The sequence below is a fragment of the Clytia hemisphaerica genome, unplaced genomic scaffold (genome assembly GCF_902728285.1).
Source record: "Clytia hemisphaerica strain Z4C2 unplaced genomic scaffold, Clytia hemisphaerica genome assembly, whole genome shotgun sequence".
Classification (NCBI taxonomy): Eukaryota; Metazoa; Cnidaria; class Hydrozoa; order Leptothecata; family Clytiidae; genus Clytia; species Clytia hemisphaerica.
In genome coordinates this window covers 166,321-182,706 of record NW_027104590.1, presented here as the reverse complement: position 1 = coordinate 182,706, position 16,386 = coordinate 166,321, and the positions used below count along the sequence as shown (strand labels likewise).

Genomic DNA, 16,386 nt, shown 5'->3' with positions numbered 1-16,386 from the left:
ATCTCCTGCAATTTGTTCAAACCATTCTTTCTTTAGCGAGAATATCATTAAGACTGTAGCCTGATGATGTAACCATAGATGCATCAAAGACTATACGGCAAGGGGTTGAGATAGATGTGGGTTTCCACACTGCCCTCCACGGGATAAAATTTTGGACAGGATTGTTTCTCAGATCAACTTGGACATCAGCAGGGAGATTTTTCACATAATCAACGAATCCAAGTTTCTGCAACTTTGCTTCTGATTCTAACACATCCGACTTATCTTGGGCATTCGTGGGATTGTTAAGCTTTTTTATCTGCTGGCTGTATACTTTCAAAGCGACCGATTTATTGGGTGCGAGGCGCTTTACTGGATCGAACATTAACGGTAGCCTGGCAGTGGTCGTGCACGTATTTGTATCAATCGATACGGATGAATTAATTATGGCTTGCTCAGCTTCCTCTTTTATGCTAATAGCCTCAATCGATTCATGGGATTTGCAATCTTTGCAATTTCGGCACGTTGTACAACGATACGTTATCTGTGAACCTGCGTTCTCGGCAGATTCAAAAGATTTCAGAATGTTTGATCGATAAGCTGTATGATCAATCAAAGGAGTGGAATTTTGGATAGTTGGGGATTCCACAATCGAGAGTTCGCGGATACGGGCGAGTTCCGTATAGAAAGTTGCTGACAGATGAGCATCGAAAGTACGGGAAAATGATTCATGTGGACCGCCAAGGACACCGGTGGTTCCATCAGAACCTCTGAAAACTGATTTGAATATGGATAAACCCGTTGGTGATTGGAATATAAGTTTTGGGAAATAGCGAAAGTAGGAAATGCCGATCATCATATCGACTTTGCCACCGGCAGATTTTGGTAATTTTGGGAATATTTTCGCTATTGCGCCCGCTGCATCGAAAAGACTCTTCTCCGCATCACATAGTGAATATCGCGGAAATTCATCGGTCAGTTTCGGTAAGCAGAGTCCGGATAACTGCGCATGTTTCCCGGTAGATAACGGTAATTTAATCCGGTACAAGCCATGATCTGATATTGTTTTTGATCCAGCAAGTCCTCCAACGGAAACAGGAACTTTTGACAGCATTGTAGCACTGGAACCAAGACGATTAACTGCATCCTCGGTAATCAGGAAATCACTGCAGCCTGAATCGAAGAATATGTTGAACAGTTCGCTATGAAGCTTGATCTGTTGGAGCATATAGATTCCACGATCTTTGATATCTTCCTCTGAATCAGCAACGTTTGATTCTACAAAGTTCTGCACAGGAACATTCGGTTGCAGGACATTTTTCTCAGCAACTGGCTGATGGATTTCAGAGGTAAGGATTGCGCTGCTCGCGTGAAATGATAATTTAATTTCTCTGGAAAAGGACGGTAAGCTAGGATTTCTCATGCATTTTGCCTTATATCGTTCCAGTAATTCCTCGTTATCCTTGGAATTTTTATGCTCGTCACAGAGTAAGACGTGCTTCTTTTTGGGATAAGAATTGTGTGAAGGGTGTGGACATATAAATTCAGCTTGACATTCCCCTTTGGCATGTTTCCCTTTGTTCCAGTCAGCCCCAGGGTAGAGACATTGGAAGCAAAATCCCTTCCTTCGTAACATCGAGAATCGTTGGGAGGGTGTTTTTTCAGCAAAAGCACGACAGGAAAAGTATTGGATTACTTTGGATCCAATTGATCCAGTGGAAACATGATCATGTTCCCCATCCTTTGCCCCACACAATAAACATTTCTTGCATTCTTGCTTTTCCCCAAAAAATGCACACGAGCCTTTTCCGCCCTTTGGACCTGGGGGTGATTTTTCATTGTTCCCACAGAATCTCAGCCTCTGTTGCTCAACTTTAAGCTCCTTCTCGAGAAAAAGTAGAAGTTGGTTCCATAGGACTTTCTCATTTGCCTCTAACTCACAGGATTCCTTCAGCCACTGGGTCATACGAGCATTCCCCATTAAACGATAGATTTTTTCCAAACCTTCCCCGTAAAATAGGTTTTTTTCAATGTTGTGCTTGGAAGCCAAATTTAAGAGATCCCTCATCAGGCTAATGATCTGACTGATTCCGGCAATCAACTTCTCAGGGTCCTTGGTTTTCCCCAGCTGAGAGATATTGTCTAATTTGGCAACCTTCCTGGCCAAAAGAAATCTGGTGTCCCCATAAGTTGCTTTCAATCGTTCCCAGATCTCAGAGATTTTATCAACATGCTTAACCAGAGACAATGCTGGCTCTGATAGATGGTTATTAATCAAAAGGTCCGGTAGCATTCTCTTAGTTGTAGTACGAACATAAAGCTTCTCGAACTCAGTTTGGAAGGTATAGATGTCCAAAGGTGAATCGTACCCAGAAAATTTTGCCAAATTGATATTCAGCTTCCCCTCCTTGATTAGATCCCTCTTGTTGAGCTCCCTTTGATCCACTTCTTTCTCCAGGTCCTTCAGAAAGTCAGTCTTCTTAGAAATAATAAAATCATATTTCTTACCAAGTTCTTCTACTGCTTTCTTCATTGCACCAGATGCAGCAGGGTATTTCAGGATTTCTTGGTAGTTCTGGGTCACAGTTTCCAATTTCTTTGCCGACACCTTCTGGTTATCCTGTAGCTTCAAGAGTTGGTCATCAGTCAGTTGTGGAATGGTGGACTCACACCATTCGGACTCGAGCTCTGTTGCAATCCTGAGGGTTGTGTTGACTTGGAAAAGCTTCGACTTCTCCTGGTGGTTGAGAATGGTCTTCTGGGTTGCTGCTTCCTTTGATTGAGCTTCCTTGGACATTTCGATACCAGTTTTGATCTTCTGGATGACGTCATCGAATTCTCGTTTGTAATCAGTATTGTACCTGGGAGTGCCAATTAATAATTTTATCTTGGTGTGCTTGGTCCTAAACTCGGACCTCAATTCCTTTAATGTGGCGATTATCTCACGTGCTGGAGTTACATCAAATGACATCTCGTCCACAAAATCTCCAATATCATCTTTCAGGACTTCCACTTCAACGAATAAGTCCACCGGGTCGATGGGTTGTTTGCCATCTTCTTGTTTTTCGTCTGCCATAGTTGACGGTTCGGTTAAGGGCACACGTTTGCCTGTGTTATGCAGGGCGCTATAATCGATTCGTTTAGCGGCTGCTCTTTTGTTCATTTATATCATACGGTCTGCTGTTTGAATGTTGTGGGAACAGCGAATTGAGACGAGTCAGTACGTGACGTGTTTGTAACAGTGCGTTCAAACTAAGAACAAAAGAAAATTCTTTGGTCACAAATCTTATCAAAATTTGTACAAAATCAAATCAAGAATTGTCCTCAATCTGATAAAATAAATATTCACAAATCTCAGTGAAAATAGAAAATATTGTTTGACAAGCCAAATACTCTAAGTCTAGAAAATAGGGCAAAATATCAAACTTAATAAAATGAAATATTATCTTACCAGCGTGCGACTGCATAAATGCTGTGTATAAAACGTCTCAAGAACACTACACCACAATTCCAAGGTGACAGTGAAAAGTTATCAATATTGTTCATCAAACATAAAATCAAAGACAAAAAATGTTGACATCGTCAACTCTCAACAACCTTATCTCAAAAGTTGCAAAAAAGATTCCGTGCTAAAGTATAAAAAGAATCTAACGCCTACAAAAAAATTAATAGCTTTCTCCATCGTATGGCCATTAACTTGATCTCCAAATGAAAGTCATTAAATTTTTATCGAGGCTCTCCCATGGAGAGCAACAAGTTCGTAATTACTTTCCCTTGAGAATTTGGGTTTCATCGATAATTACGTTTACTCACTCGACAGACAGCCCTGCCTAAATCCGACGTGGTCTTTCAAAGATACAAACTAAAATAAAAAAACCTTTTGCTGTGACGCAACAAAAATACCAAAGTGTCAACTAAACTGAGAAAATTGATACAATAAAAGTTGAACCAAATAATTAACATTAATTGCTTCTTATACGAAACATAATTTTTTATTGCAATATGTCCAACAATAAAAAGTAATTACTTTTACAACTCACACTTTTTAATTACATTATTGACGTTTTGACATTATCAATTATATAGCCATCTGTTAGATGTTTTGAATTTGTTTTGAGAATTTTTGCAATAGTTTATCGTTCAACTTGGAGAGAGAGTGTTTGTAAACATAGAATTTCTTTTCAACGACCCTGCCTATGCCCCGGACAGTCCGGGGCAAATGTCTGGGGTCTGAAAAAAATAACTTTTTCCCCGGACCTACGTCCGGGGCTCCAATTTTTGCGCCATAAATTTACCCCGGATGTATATCGATGAATTAGAAAAAAAGCCCGCGCGGTCAGCGATTCTATAAAAAGCGACAGCGCGGTCAGCGATTCTATAAAAAGCGACCGCGCGGACTGTCTGGGGCGTCCGGGGTAGTCTCTCAAAAACAAATAATACGGACCCCGGGCACGCATCAAAAAAACCCCGGACTGTCCGGGGCATAGGCAGGGTTGTTCTTTTCATAACCGTTATTTGGGGGGTCGGAATTAGGCAGGGCTGTCGGATTTAGGACCACTCACGGTACGCAATATTAAGTCCAATAGACCTTTTCTTTTTTCAAAGAGGCCACCCTGTTGAATAATTATGTAGTCCAGCAGAAAAACATGATAAAACCATCAGTCAGGCACATCCTGGCAAATGAACGGGGTATTTTTCACTTGTGATTGGTGGCAAATGCAAGGGGTCGAAAACAAAAGTGATGTAATAGTGCTGAATACCCCACGCAATTGAACCGGGTTTGAAATATTTTGCTTCATTTTGAAGAACTGCATAGATCTGCATAGATGAAATTTTTTTTCCATGGGTCAATTTTTTCTTCGAAGATTGAAGAAACTTTTAACAAAAAAATAAAGTTCCCAGTTTTCTTCCTTTTTTCCCATTTTCAGTTTGAATTTCATTTTTATTCATTTTCACGCTTTTAGCCTGAGACGTCATATCTCATTTACACTGGGTGACGAATACCCCATGCAAATGCTCACCCCTGACCCCGTTCATTTGCCAGGATGTGCCTGACTGACCATGCATAATTATTACAATATGCATGATACAGTAATTATGCATGGCTCTATCATTGTTTTTATGGCTGGACTACATAATTATTCAACAGGAAGTCCTCTTTGAAAAAAGGAAAGAGGTCTCACAAGTGTTTCAACCGGTATTCCAACGAAGCCATATTTTGGTTTGTACAGAAATTTCGCCCGCTCAAATCTAAACAACAAAATGGTCAATCTCACTAAAGCAAAACATTGCGGCCACGGCATTTCCCTGGATAACAATTCTGGTCACGTGACCATCCGTGATTTTAGACCAATGAAAACGCTTCATTTCCCCGGATTAAAGTTGTGTCTACACTAACACGCGGGAAATGGCTAGAAAAAACCGGGGGTCAAATTAAATTTTTCTTCCTACTTGCGGCAAACATAGAAGACTTTAAGAGGCCATTTATTTAAGAAAGGGGTGTTATATCATAAATGGATTATGTAAGTAAGTGATATATGTTAAGTAACAAGCTCATTAACAATTTTATTTTGAAGTTTGTTTTTAAAAACAGAACCCCCGTGCTATAACAAAATCTCATTTTCTTAACTTATGGACCCAATTGGAAGTCTTTGTAATACAGATCATTTGGCAGTGTATAGTTGCAGCCTATACAAGAATTGGAGTCTAAAGTCTGAAGTCGTAACTCCTTGTCAGTGACCCCGCAGAGAAGTTTTTAGTTGGCAGACACTGACTTTAGGTTGGTTTGGAAATCGTTTTATTTTGAAATGTAATCTTCACTTTAGATGAATACTTTTATTTATTTGGATTCATGAAAGGTTCAAGGTTTGTTTACTTTTTATTTCAAATTATTTCATTGATTTATTGAGGACCCTGCCGACGCACCGGACTGTCCGGTGTATTTGTCCGGTGGCAAAAAGTATCCTTTCACTATCCGGTGTTGCATACAGGGAATTTTGGACGCCGTACATTTATGAAACAAAAAATAAGAAACACCGGACGCACCGGACTGGTCATGTCCGGTGTTTTGTTTGTCCGGTGGGAAAAAATATCTTTCTCCGACACCGGACATCCGACTTCCTTAAGTCCGGTGTAGAAATTGTCCGGTGGTAAAAAAAATTCTCATTTTACACCGGACTATCGCGTGTCCGGTGTTCGTTACACTGCTGTTATGGTGTCGATTCCAGCCAAGCCATATTTTATACCTTTTAAGATGTTTTTATATTTATTTTTAGTAAATAAATCTTGTTTTTATATGCAATTTTTAATTTTAAGTTTATTTTTTTAAGCCAGATACATATATTTTTTATCACTATTTATTTACCTTATATTTATATTCTTTTCTAGATAATATTTGTGAGAATAGGTTTTGTAACCTCCTGTAAATTATCGAATAGAAATAGAAATATTTTATCATTCTACAGAAATCCCCGCTTGAAAAATCAAAACATTGATACGTGGTCGAGTTTACTAAACTTTGCCGAATTAAAACGCGCGAAAATATCATATGACATATGACCACGGCTTCCGTTTAGTCCGATCATGATTCTGATCACGTGATATAGCTTGATGTTTTGACTTTTTTAAACCAATGAAATCATTTGTTTATACCGCACTAAAGGCCTTTCTAGATTACCGCGCAAATAAAACCGGGGGTCAACATGAACTTTAAAGCCTGCTGCGGGAAAGGGAAATGGTTTTGAAGAACCAAATATATACAGAAAGGTTTTAATATTATTCAGATATCAGGAAAACAAGTGACATTTACGTGGTTGATCTTTATAAAGTTGATCTGACGGTTTGTTGAAAGAATGTTGACCCCCGTGTTGGTTTTATAACCTTTATTTTTGGATTTGTGAGAAGACAAATGTTATTGTAAAAAAAAGTCATTTGGAAGTGTAATCATACCCTTTCTAGGGAACTGGACCAACATTTTTTAAGTCAGAATTCATTGCCAGTAATGCCACAGCGTGGTTTGAAACCTTGTTGTAGGTCTGGTGGAAAATGGATTTATTTCTGAATGGAAACATTACTGCAGCTAGAATATTTTCCTTATTTTGACAAACAAAAGGTTTAAGGTTTGTTTACTTTTTATTTTACTGCATTTCTCAGTCTTATTCTGTTGTAGTGGGCAATTGAAAACTCCTAATTTTTTGTTTTTTTACGTCTGTACTCGGCAATTTCGTGACCTCTACAGAATCGACGATTTTGCCTAAGGGGAACAGCAGTGGTTAAGTCCGGTGCGTCGGCAGGGTCCTATTTATTGAGCTGCAATAGCTGAATGAAAAACGAAGATTTTTGATAGTTATCATCGTGGGCTTGGCAGCCATTTTGAATTTCGATTTTTTTTCTCCTGTACTCGGCAATTTAGAGGTTGTTCGTAATACGCGATTTGGCTTACGCGTAACACTTGTGGTCTATGATGATGCAATGTGTGTCTTTCGGCAGAATTGTGAAAAAAAGAAGCTCACGTAGCTATGTCCCAGCCACTACTAAACTAAATCAAACAGCTATCAACTTTTCGATGACCGTCGATTTGGTTCCCTTCATAGAGATATATCAATCCCAAAAAAATAAAAACCCTTTGAAAAGAAATTTACCTTTGGTCCGTTTTGCTGTTACCGCAGCTCGTGTCTACCATTATGAATTTTGAGAAAGATCATTCTTCAACCCTCAATTTTAGTGACTAAGGGAGATAAATCGAAGCGATATGCCTTAAGGAGATAAAGAGGGGCTGAAACCACAGATATCTGTAAAGCCCGAAGGGCTAGATTTGCGGCTTTTATCAAAAAGTGAAGCTCATCTTTGGAAGGATTTCCTACCAGAGTCACGTGACTAAAATATGCAATTTCACCGGTTTGAGAGATGTGAAATAGCGTTTGCCGCCTACGTTTTTTGATCTCGCGCTCCGAAAACAATCAAAATGCTAGATCCTATCCATCGGCACGAAATTTAAAAAGTCAAATTTTTGCTTCACTTTTTTTTGCTGGAGAAAGCTTAAAGTTGCCTATATAGCCCTTCGGGCTTAGATATCTGTGGCTGAAACCCCAACCTGCAACTTATCTAGAAGATCCTATCGTCTACTACTAGACTGGCACGCCAGTCGGGCTGGAACGGTATCATGCGGGAAAAGTGAGCGTAGGAGTTATGTAAGCGTAGGAAGAAATTTTGTCGGTGGCAAGGGCTGAAGGCAGCCTCTCACTGTTCTCACCAAATTTTGCTTGTTCTCCTACGCAGCTCCTATTCTAGCAAACGCCCGCCGCCTTTATGTTCCCGCCCTCTGACAAGATTAATTCACAGACTAGTTTGCTAGTCTAATCGTCTACACAAGATCACTAAAAAAGGGAATAGTTTAGGAGAGGCGTGATAAATTCGGGTGGAGTAAGCAGTAGCGGAAATGTTTACAGTGGGTTCCAAATAACGCCACTTTTTTCCCGTAAACCGCCCTGACGCCCTAACTCTTTCCCGCGTTTACTGACTTTTAAACGGACGATAGCATCGTCTACGACTTATCCTGCTGGGAATTTGAGATACCGAAATTCAGACATAGTAGAAATAAAGCAAAAAGTAATGGAGGGAACAATTTTAGTCATCTAAAAACCTTTGTGCAACAACTCCAAACAAAAGAAAAGTGTCAATATTGCAATTATAATTTCTTCCTACTCAAAAAAAAAAATTCTTGAAAAAAAGTTGTGTGAGGATTTGTGTGTTAAAAGTTATTCAGTTGAGTTGATTTTGTTTTGAGAGTTTGTTGTTGCTTGATAAATTGTTTTCTCGCTACGCAAGTTTCTGCGTTAGCTGACTGGGGTATCTATATTTTTATTTTTTATTCTCCGATTTTTAGGTACATATTTTACAAAGGCAAATATTTGTTAGGTTTATTTCATTAAGTGAGGGTTTAAATGAATAGATGGAAGGCTTAAGCTTAGTATTTTCGGGAATTTGGTTCCAAAGTAAGCTTCCAAAATAAAAAGGATTGTGTTCCGAAACGATGGGAGGTAGCCTTGGGTATTGACATCAAGACTTTTTTTCTCAGATTTGAAAACCTCACAAAGTAAGGCGAAGATGAATTTCATGGACCGTTTTACAATTGGCACTCTGTAACAGAGATTCATAATTTTCTTGGAAATCACAAAGTAATATTCTCAGAGCCCGCTTGTGGACTTTAGTAATTTCCTCATATGTAGTCTTTTTACAGAACATCCAAATGATCGGCGCGTAATTAAATGTAGACATAACATAAGCATTAAAAATCAATCACCGTTGGTGAAATGTAAGAAGGTTTCGAATTCTGTTTAAGCTCCAAAACTCTCTTAGCCTTAGAGCAAAGAGAATTGATATGAGTGCTAAATGATAGATTATTGTCAAATGGTGATGCCTAAGAGCTCAACAGAATCCGTTGATGATATTTTAATTATGTCCAGCCGAAAGTTCTACAATAACATTTTTACTATTTCCTAATACCAACATTTGAAATTTTCCAGCATTTGCTTCAAGGTAGTTTTTGAGAACCAATTTAGAATAATTTCTATACTAAGTCAAACTCAAGATTTAAAATGACCTCTGCAAGAGTTTCAGCACAAGAATATGCAATGTATTATCATCTGCGAAATTGCAAATGCTGGTTTTGACTATGAAAAAGAATACACGTTTTTTTTTTTAAGAAACACACTTTTAAGAAACATGAGGCTCAACAAACATCATGAGATGTTGACCCTTGAAAACCGTGTTTTTCAGCCAGAAACAGATATTTTGTCCAGTTTTTGCGCTTTTTGAAGCTCAATATCTTGAGTTAGGTACTGAAATCACCTATACTTGCAATATATCTCTAATCTTAATTTTTTGAGAGCTTTCCAAAAATATACAACAGGTCTCCGTTTTCTCGAGCTAAAATTTTCATTAATTTTTAACCCTATGATTTTTGGCTGAGACCGTCATATTTGTCCGAAAATCACACCAAAGTGTCCGAAAAAAATTGGAAACATTGTAATTTCGATTCCCCTACCCCTTAGCTTTCCAAAAATGTATAACAAGTGCTTTGATCAAAACATTCGAGCGATTTTACAAATTGCCCTCTACTATATAGCGATTACTCAGATAGCATTTGAGAAGGCCAAGACTTTTAGTATCGAGTCCATGAGCTTTGAGTTTAGCTAATAAATGTTTGTGGTCTATGCAATCGAAAGCTTTAGATAAGTCCATTAAAACTGTTCCAACTTTACCAGACGTATCCAAGCTTTGATGCCATTGACCAATCATTTTGATTAGAGCATGCTGGGTGCTGTGTTTAGCTTTGAACCCACAAAGTCTTGAGTCAAAAATGCCATCAAAGTAAGATGAAAGTTGGTCTTGCATAATTCTTTCATAAATTTTTGAAAAAACTGGCAATATGCTAATTGGCCGATAATTTTTCTTCAGAAATTTGTCTTCCTTTTTAAAGACAGAAGTGACCCTCGCCTTTTTTAGAGTTTGAGGGAATTGAGAAGTGCTAAATGCAAGATTTACTAGTTTTCATAATGGTTCTGATAATAAGTCAGAGACTATTTTAACAAGCTTAACTGAAAAAGGACCACGCACGGATTTAACAGGGTTAAATTTAATCATGATTCGGTGGATATCTAAAAGAAAATGATTTGTTCGTAGACTGAGATTCGAGGATGCAAAGGGCGCTAGGAAGATTTTCGAGCGGATTATTTTCAGTGTTCCCAGGAAGACTAGATTCTGAAGTTTTTATGCCAAGATTCGGGGACAAGCTGGAGTTTTTCCAAGCTCTTATTTGATTTGGTTGGTCACTAACCTGTAATAAAACAATTTTGTTACTTTTTCTAAAGAACGCGTCATCTCTATTACTTCAAACGACCAATTATTAAAGTATCTTATAAAAACTCCATCCCATCTCAAGATTCAAAGCGATATTTACAAAATAATCATTAAAAGTTTGAGCTATAGTAGCCTCATCATCTATCAGCTCGTTTGATTCACTTGAATCGTCAAGCAAGAAGATTTTTTTTGAAAATTTTGGTTTTGCAGATTTTCAAAAGTTTTCTGTTGTCTCTAAATCACGAAAATACTTTCTCTTTGCTTTCCTATTCAGATTTACAATATATTTTTTTTTGTTTAGGATATAAGTTTTTATAAAAGGTGTTTCCGGTCTTATTTGCTTTGTTTTTGTAAAAAAAGCGAATCATAATAGCTTTTCGGACAGCTTTAGCTATATGGGGCTTTTGATTTCCCCTTATGGTTCGCTTTTTCATTGGTGCATGGGCATCCAGAATATTTTCAAAGGTGTTTCAATCAAAATTATGACTTAAAGCTGAGCGGAAACAACTTTCATCATACTATATTCTATAAGGCGGAACACCGGATTCTTCCAGTCGTTTATAGGGGGCTCTTATACAAACCAAATCCCGTAACAATGATCGTATTATCATATAACCAATAACGTCTAAACTGCTATATTACATGCATTATATGTAAACGACTCCAATCTAAACATTGTCATGATTTACTTACTTTAATGGGGAATTCAATTCCCAAGAAAATTTATCTATTTTTTTAAATTTGCAAACAAGGGTTGTAAGCCAAAAATCAGGCTGTGGCGTAATAAAGGCCGGCGTAAAAAGTGTCGATAAGGTAATCAATACTTAGACTTACACACAACTGGAACACACACATGGAACACAAATCGACACAAATTTGCTCCAATTTAAGGAAATCTCGAACCTTCCGAGTTATAACGTTTATAAGGAACCATAAAACATGTTTGAGTTAAAGACAAGTTCAGGTTATAGAGGTTAGAGTTAAGAAAGTTCCACCATATATAAAAAGAATTGCGTGCGCTCCAGAACGACCACCTTTTCCACGTTCTCTCATACTCTCTCATTAATCCCATGATGAAGATAATTTCATCCTTATCATACTCAATTTAAAGTTTTTTTGCATTTTTTCTGTATCAAAGTCTTCCTAAAAAATCATAAATGCACCCATCGCATTCCCCAGTAAGATCCATCAAACTCCTTTTCAAACTTGAGATAAAGTATTATTTCCAAAACCTTTTAAATACTAATAAAAGTTAACATTCAACCGGAGAACTTTAATATTTTGATTTCTTAATTCAACTCCCAATTAATTTCTAATTTTTGCGCTGTTAAATGGTAGCCCATACCCCAAGGGCCCAAAAAAGCGAAAATGCTACTATAAATCTTAAAAATATTTTCATGATTATTATTTTAGTGCAATTAATTTAAAGTGTAAAAATATCCAGGTACGACAAATCGGTTACGGCAGGTACGGCAAAAACACCGTCAAGTTCAAGTTCCCAATGCAATGTCTTTTTAACATTATAAAAATGATTATACATTACATACATATACACCTTGATTCCCACTTTTTACACCATTGAAATTTCCCCATAGACATCCTTCAAGTTGTAGAGTCAGGCATAAGTACGGCAGGTACAGCGACTGCAATATCAGCATTTTACAAAAGCACCTTCAAATACTTTTTTCGTTGGTAAAATTCAATATTTTTTTTCCGTCAAGAACTCGAGTCATCTTCACTGTCAACGGAGCAATCTTGCTTCGGAAGATTCCCATAATGTAAATTAGTCCATTCAATGATAGATTCTGCTATTATTTTTGCCACTTTTTTTTTCTCATTATTATAATAAGCATGAATTTCAATTTGTATTGCATCAATTTCTCCACCGTCTATAGACCCGTACTTTTGTACATTATAACCTCCTTTAAAATAACCCATGTATTTAGAAGGGTCTTTAACAGCCGGACTAGGCATCACGCGGGTATAGCCCTTATCGGCTAAAAAATAACCCAGACTTTTTTCACCTCTTATAATCTCTTCCATAGAACTCTCTGAACGTTTTATAAGATTCTTTATCGTACATTCGCTAGAATCTGTTAATGTTTCATTGGCAAAGTCTACCTGCTCGATATTATAACCAAGAACAAAAAACGGGTTTGTAAAGTCTTGCCCGGTATGTCCGTGCATATCAATGAAGATACCGGGTCCCTGGATTTTATCACATGCCTTTTGAATGATTTCATGATATTCACCATAAGTCTCAACCATGCTCGGGAAATCATAAGTCGATTCGTGAATTTCCCGATTCGCATCTATGCGGCTTCGATGTAAGTTATTCCTGGTGAAATGAGGTCTAGCTCCTGTTAAATCTTTAATAAAATTGACAATATATCTTGTAATAGTTTGTGTATGATCATCATTTGTAACTTCAACAATTCCAGGACATTTCTTAACATTCTTCGGTGAACAAAAATGCTCCCATTTACATTTCCCGTCAACAAAACACCCTCCGTCACGCTCTGGGACATCAGGTGGCTGTAAATCTCCACCGTGTGGTGAATTGATAACAATACGTGATTGACAGTCTCCTTCAGTGTATTCACAAAACGGCTCACCTCTGTATGATATAGTACATTTATGTTTAATTCGTTCTTTTCCCAATGAAAGATGACATTTCACCACGAGTAGAATGCCAAATATTTCATACATGTTCATTTTTTTCTACTGTTTCTTTTTGTGATTCATCTGAAAAATAAAAGCATAAGCACAATAAGCGTAGTAGACTGAAGTTGTTTATAATTCGTGTAATACAGTAATATAGGAGGTGTTATATGATACTGCAATAATGTTACGGGATAATATCAATTTGACTCTTTCATTATTTTTGGTTTTTTCACAATGTCTGAATTAAGCATTTAGCATGCTAGACTACGTTAGTTACAAAGTGCGTGACAAGTGCAGGCTTGAATAGAAAACGGTCTTAAAATTACATTTAGTACACTCAAACTCAACTAAACTATAGAAAATCTTGGGTTACAGAGGTAGCAAGCGGAGCATCTCATCGTGCAATATCTTCTCATAATATTGAATTTGAATTATAATAAAAATCTTATCGGGTAGTACTTAATCATTATATGTATAACCAAGCACAGTTTTTAGCAAGTTTCCTGATTCCCATTTTTCAAAGTCTTCAAACTTTGTAAGTGGGCGCTGTAAAATGAATGTCTTTAATGTGATAATGAAATGGTTCACAAGACACCAACCAACGCTCACACCACAAGGAGCCTGGGTTCGATTTTACAAGGATCGAGTGACGTCAAATATCTGTATCTGTGAGCATGTCAATGCAATTGCTTTAGACAACCCTGTCTCACAGGCCCGGTAGAAACTTCGTTCACAGCGAGGATAAAAACTTTCTATTGAAATTCCGATGGGGATTGAAATTCTTTTATTTTTCAGCTCAAAAATTTCAATGGAATGGATTTGGAGTGCAATTTTTCTATTGAATTTCAAATTGGGATATAATTAGAGTCAGTGCAGTAGGGTTGAAATTTTAGGATATATTTTCCACCGGGAACAAAATTTTGGGCCATTTTTCAAGTGGGGCTGAGAGGTCCAAGCAGGTCTGTTACACAGGGGTGGCTTTAATTATGTGACGTCATCCGACCCTGGAAAATTCAACCCAAACCCCTTCATTTGACATGTAACATTCTATCATGTTTCATCAGCAATGTCATAAATTATCAGAAGGTGCAATAATGAAGTTCTTATTGTCTTTCTACTGCAACTCATGAATTGCAATGTCCTCATAATTTAGAGTTCATTCATTTTTTCGAAAGATTTTCAACCCCCCCCCCCCCGTTATTAATTCCTGATTTTAGCCTATATTTACCTTATTTTTGGGTTTTCAGAATTTTGAAATTTCCAACCCTTCGGCAATTAGCCCCCCCCCCACCCCGTTTATTAAAATCTTGAAATTTTCCAAACATCCTCCCCCTTTATTTGGAACCTAAGAGTAATACTCTCTGGCGTCCATCAGTAGCGTAAGTAAAGTCTGGGAAACACGGGGACGAGGCTAAATTCATTCAGCATGCAGTTCCATAAATAACTAGGACTTTCGGCGGATGAATTCTCACTAGTCGCTAACTTACAGCCCCATGCAATGACTTTAATTTTATAAATGTGATTATACAAAATACACCTTGACTCCCCTTATATCATTAAAATTTTCTCCATAGACATTCTTCAAGTTGAAGAGTCATCTTCACTGTCAACGGAGCAATCTTGCTTCGGAAGGTCCCCATAATGTAAATTAGTCCATTCGATGATTGATTCTGCAATCGCTTTTGCAACTTTTTCTTTCTCTTTATTATAAAATTTATGGACTTCGACTTGTATTGCGTCAATTTCTCCTTCATCTTTTGACCCGTACTTTTGTATGTTGTATCCACCTTTATAATAACCCGTGTATATTGCAGGGTCTTTAACAGCCGGGCTGGGCATTACGCGGGGGTAGCCTTTCTCAGCTAAAAAATAACCCAGACTTTTGTCACCTCTTATAAGCTCTTCCATAGAGCTCTCTGAACGTTTTATAAGACTCTTTATCGAACATTCGGTAGAATTTGTTAATGTCTCGACAGCGAATTTCTTTCTTCCAATATTATATCCTAGCACGAAGAACGGGTTAGTAGAGTCTTGTCCAGTATGGCTATGAATTTCAAGAAAAACACCAGGTCCTTGGATTTTAGCGCAAGCTTTTTTAAGAATTTCATGATATTCGTGGTAAGCCTCCATCAACTTTGGGAAATCATAAGTTGCTTCATGAATCTCTCGGTTTGCATCAATGCGGCTTCGGTGTAGATTATTTCTTGTATAATGTGGTCTAACTCCGGTTGATTCTTTAATAAAATTTACGATATATCTTGCTATAGTTTGGGAACCATCATCATTGGCAACTTCCTCGACTCCAGGACACTTTTTAAGATTTTTAGGAGAGCAATCATATTTCCAATCGCATTTGCCGTTTACGTAACAACCTCCTTTCCGTTCCGGTATATCAGGCGGTTCCATTTCTCCACCGTGTGGGGAATTTATGACGATACGCGATTGACAATCACCTTCTGTATATTGGCAATAAGGTTCGTCATTATATGTTAAACTACATGCATGTTCAGCCTCGTTTTCACGTGCAAAATTACCGTTAATGAGAAGCAAGACACCATATAAAAGATATATATTCATTTTCTATTTATTCTAAGTGAAATAAGAAAAAATAAGACAACATAAAGTAACATTAGCCTAATTCATTGGATTCGTGTTTGGTGTTGGTACATGAGTTTTTTTTCTACGCCACTCTACAATCAGAGCCGAAATATGTGTTTTTTGTGTGGGTATTTTAACGTTTTTAAGAATTTCAAGCTCGGGCGAAGATTGCAATTTCAGTACTTCCACTTTGTTTTATTAGATTTTTCGATTTGGGAGGGGTTAAGTGGCTTCCAGGCTACTTTAATGGGATAAATTTTCGCGGGGATTAAATTTCGCGGTTGA

The 16,386-nt window shown here is 37.5% G+C and overlaps 2 protein-coding genes across 2 annotated transcripts in view; both read right to left on the bottom strand.

Annotated features, from left to right (window-relative positions):
* The window catches only part of LOC136823617 (protein NEDD1-like), a 34,560-nt gene extending 26,900 nt beyond the window's left edge, over positions 1-7,660 (bottom strand). The window contains exon 1 of the mRNA XM_067079797.1: positions 7,620-7,660. The gene's annotated coding sequence lies outside the window, so the exon portion shown is untranslated. The remainder of the gene's footprint in view (positions 1-7,619) is intronic.
* LOC136823598 (uncharacterized) lies at positions 17-3,900 on the bottom strand. Its single transcript, XM_067079779.1, has 2 exons — positions 3,431-3,900; positions 17-3,231 (listed from the first exon to the last, which is right to left on the bottom strand). The coding sequence occupies exon 2, from the start codon at positions 3,140-3,142 to the stop codon at positions 17-19; it is 3,126 nt and encodes a 1,041-aa protein (XP_066935880.1). The 5' UTR covers positions 3,143-3,231; positions 3,431-3,900.
* Positions 7,661-16,386: the final 8,726 nt, after the last annotated feature.

Excerpts from the sequence above, each read along its gene's own strand:
- LOC136823598 (XM_067079779.1), bottom strand. The coding sequence starts at position 3,142 with ATGAACAAAAGAGCAGCCGCTAAACGAATCGATTATAGCGCCCTGCAT.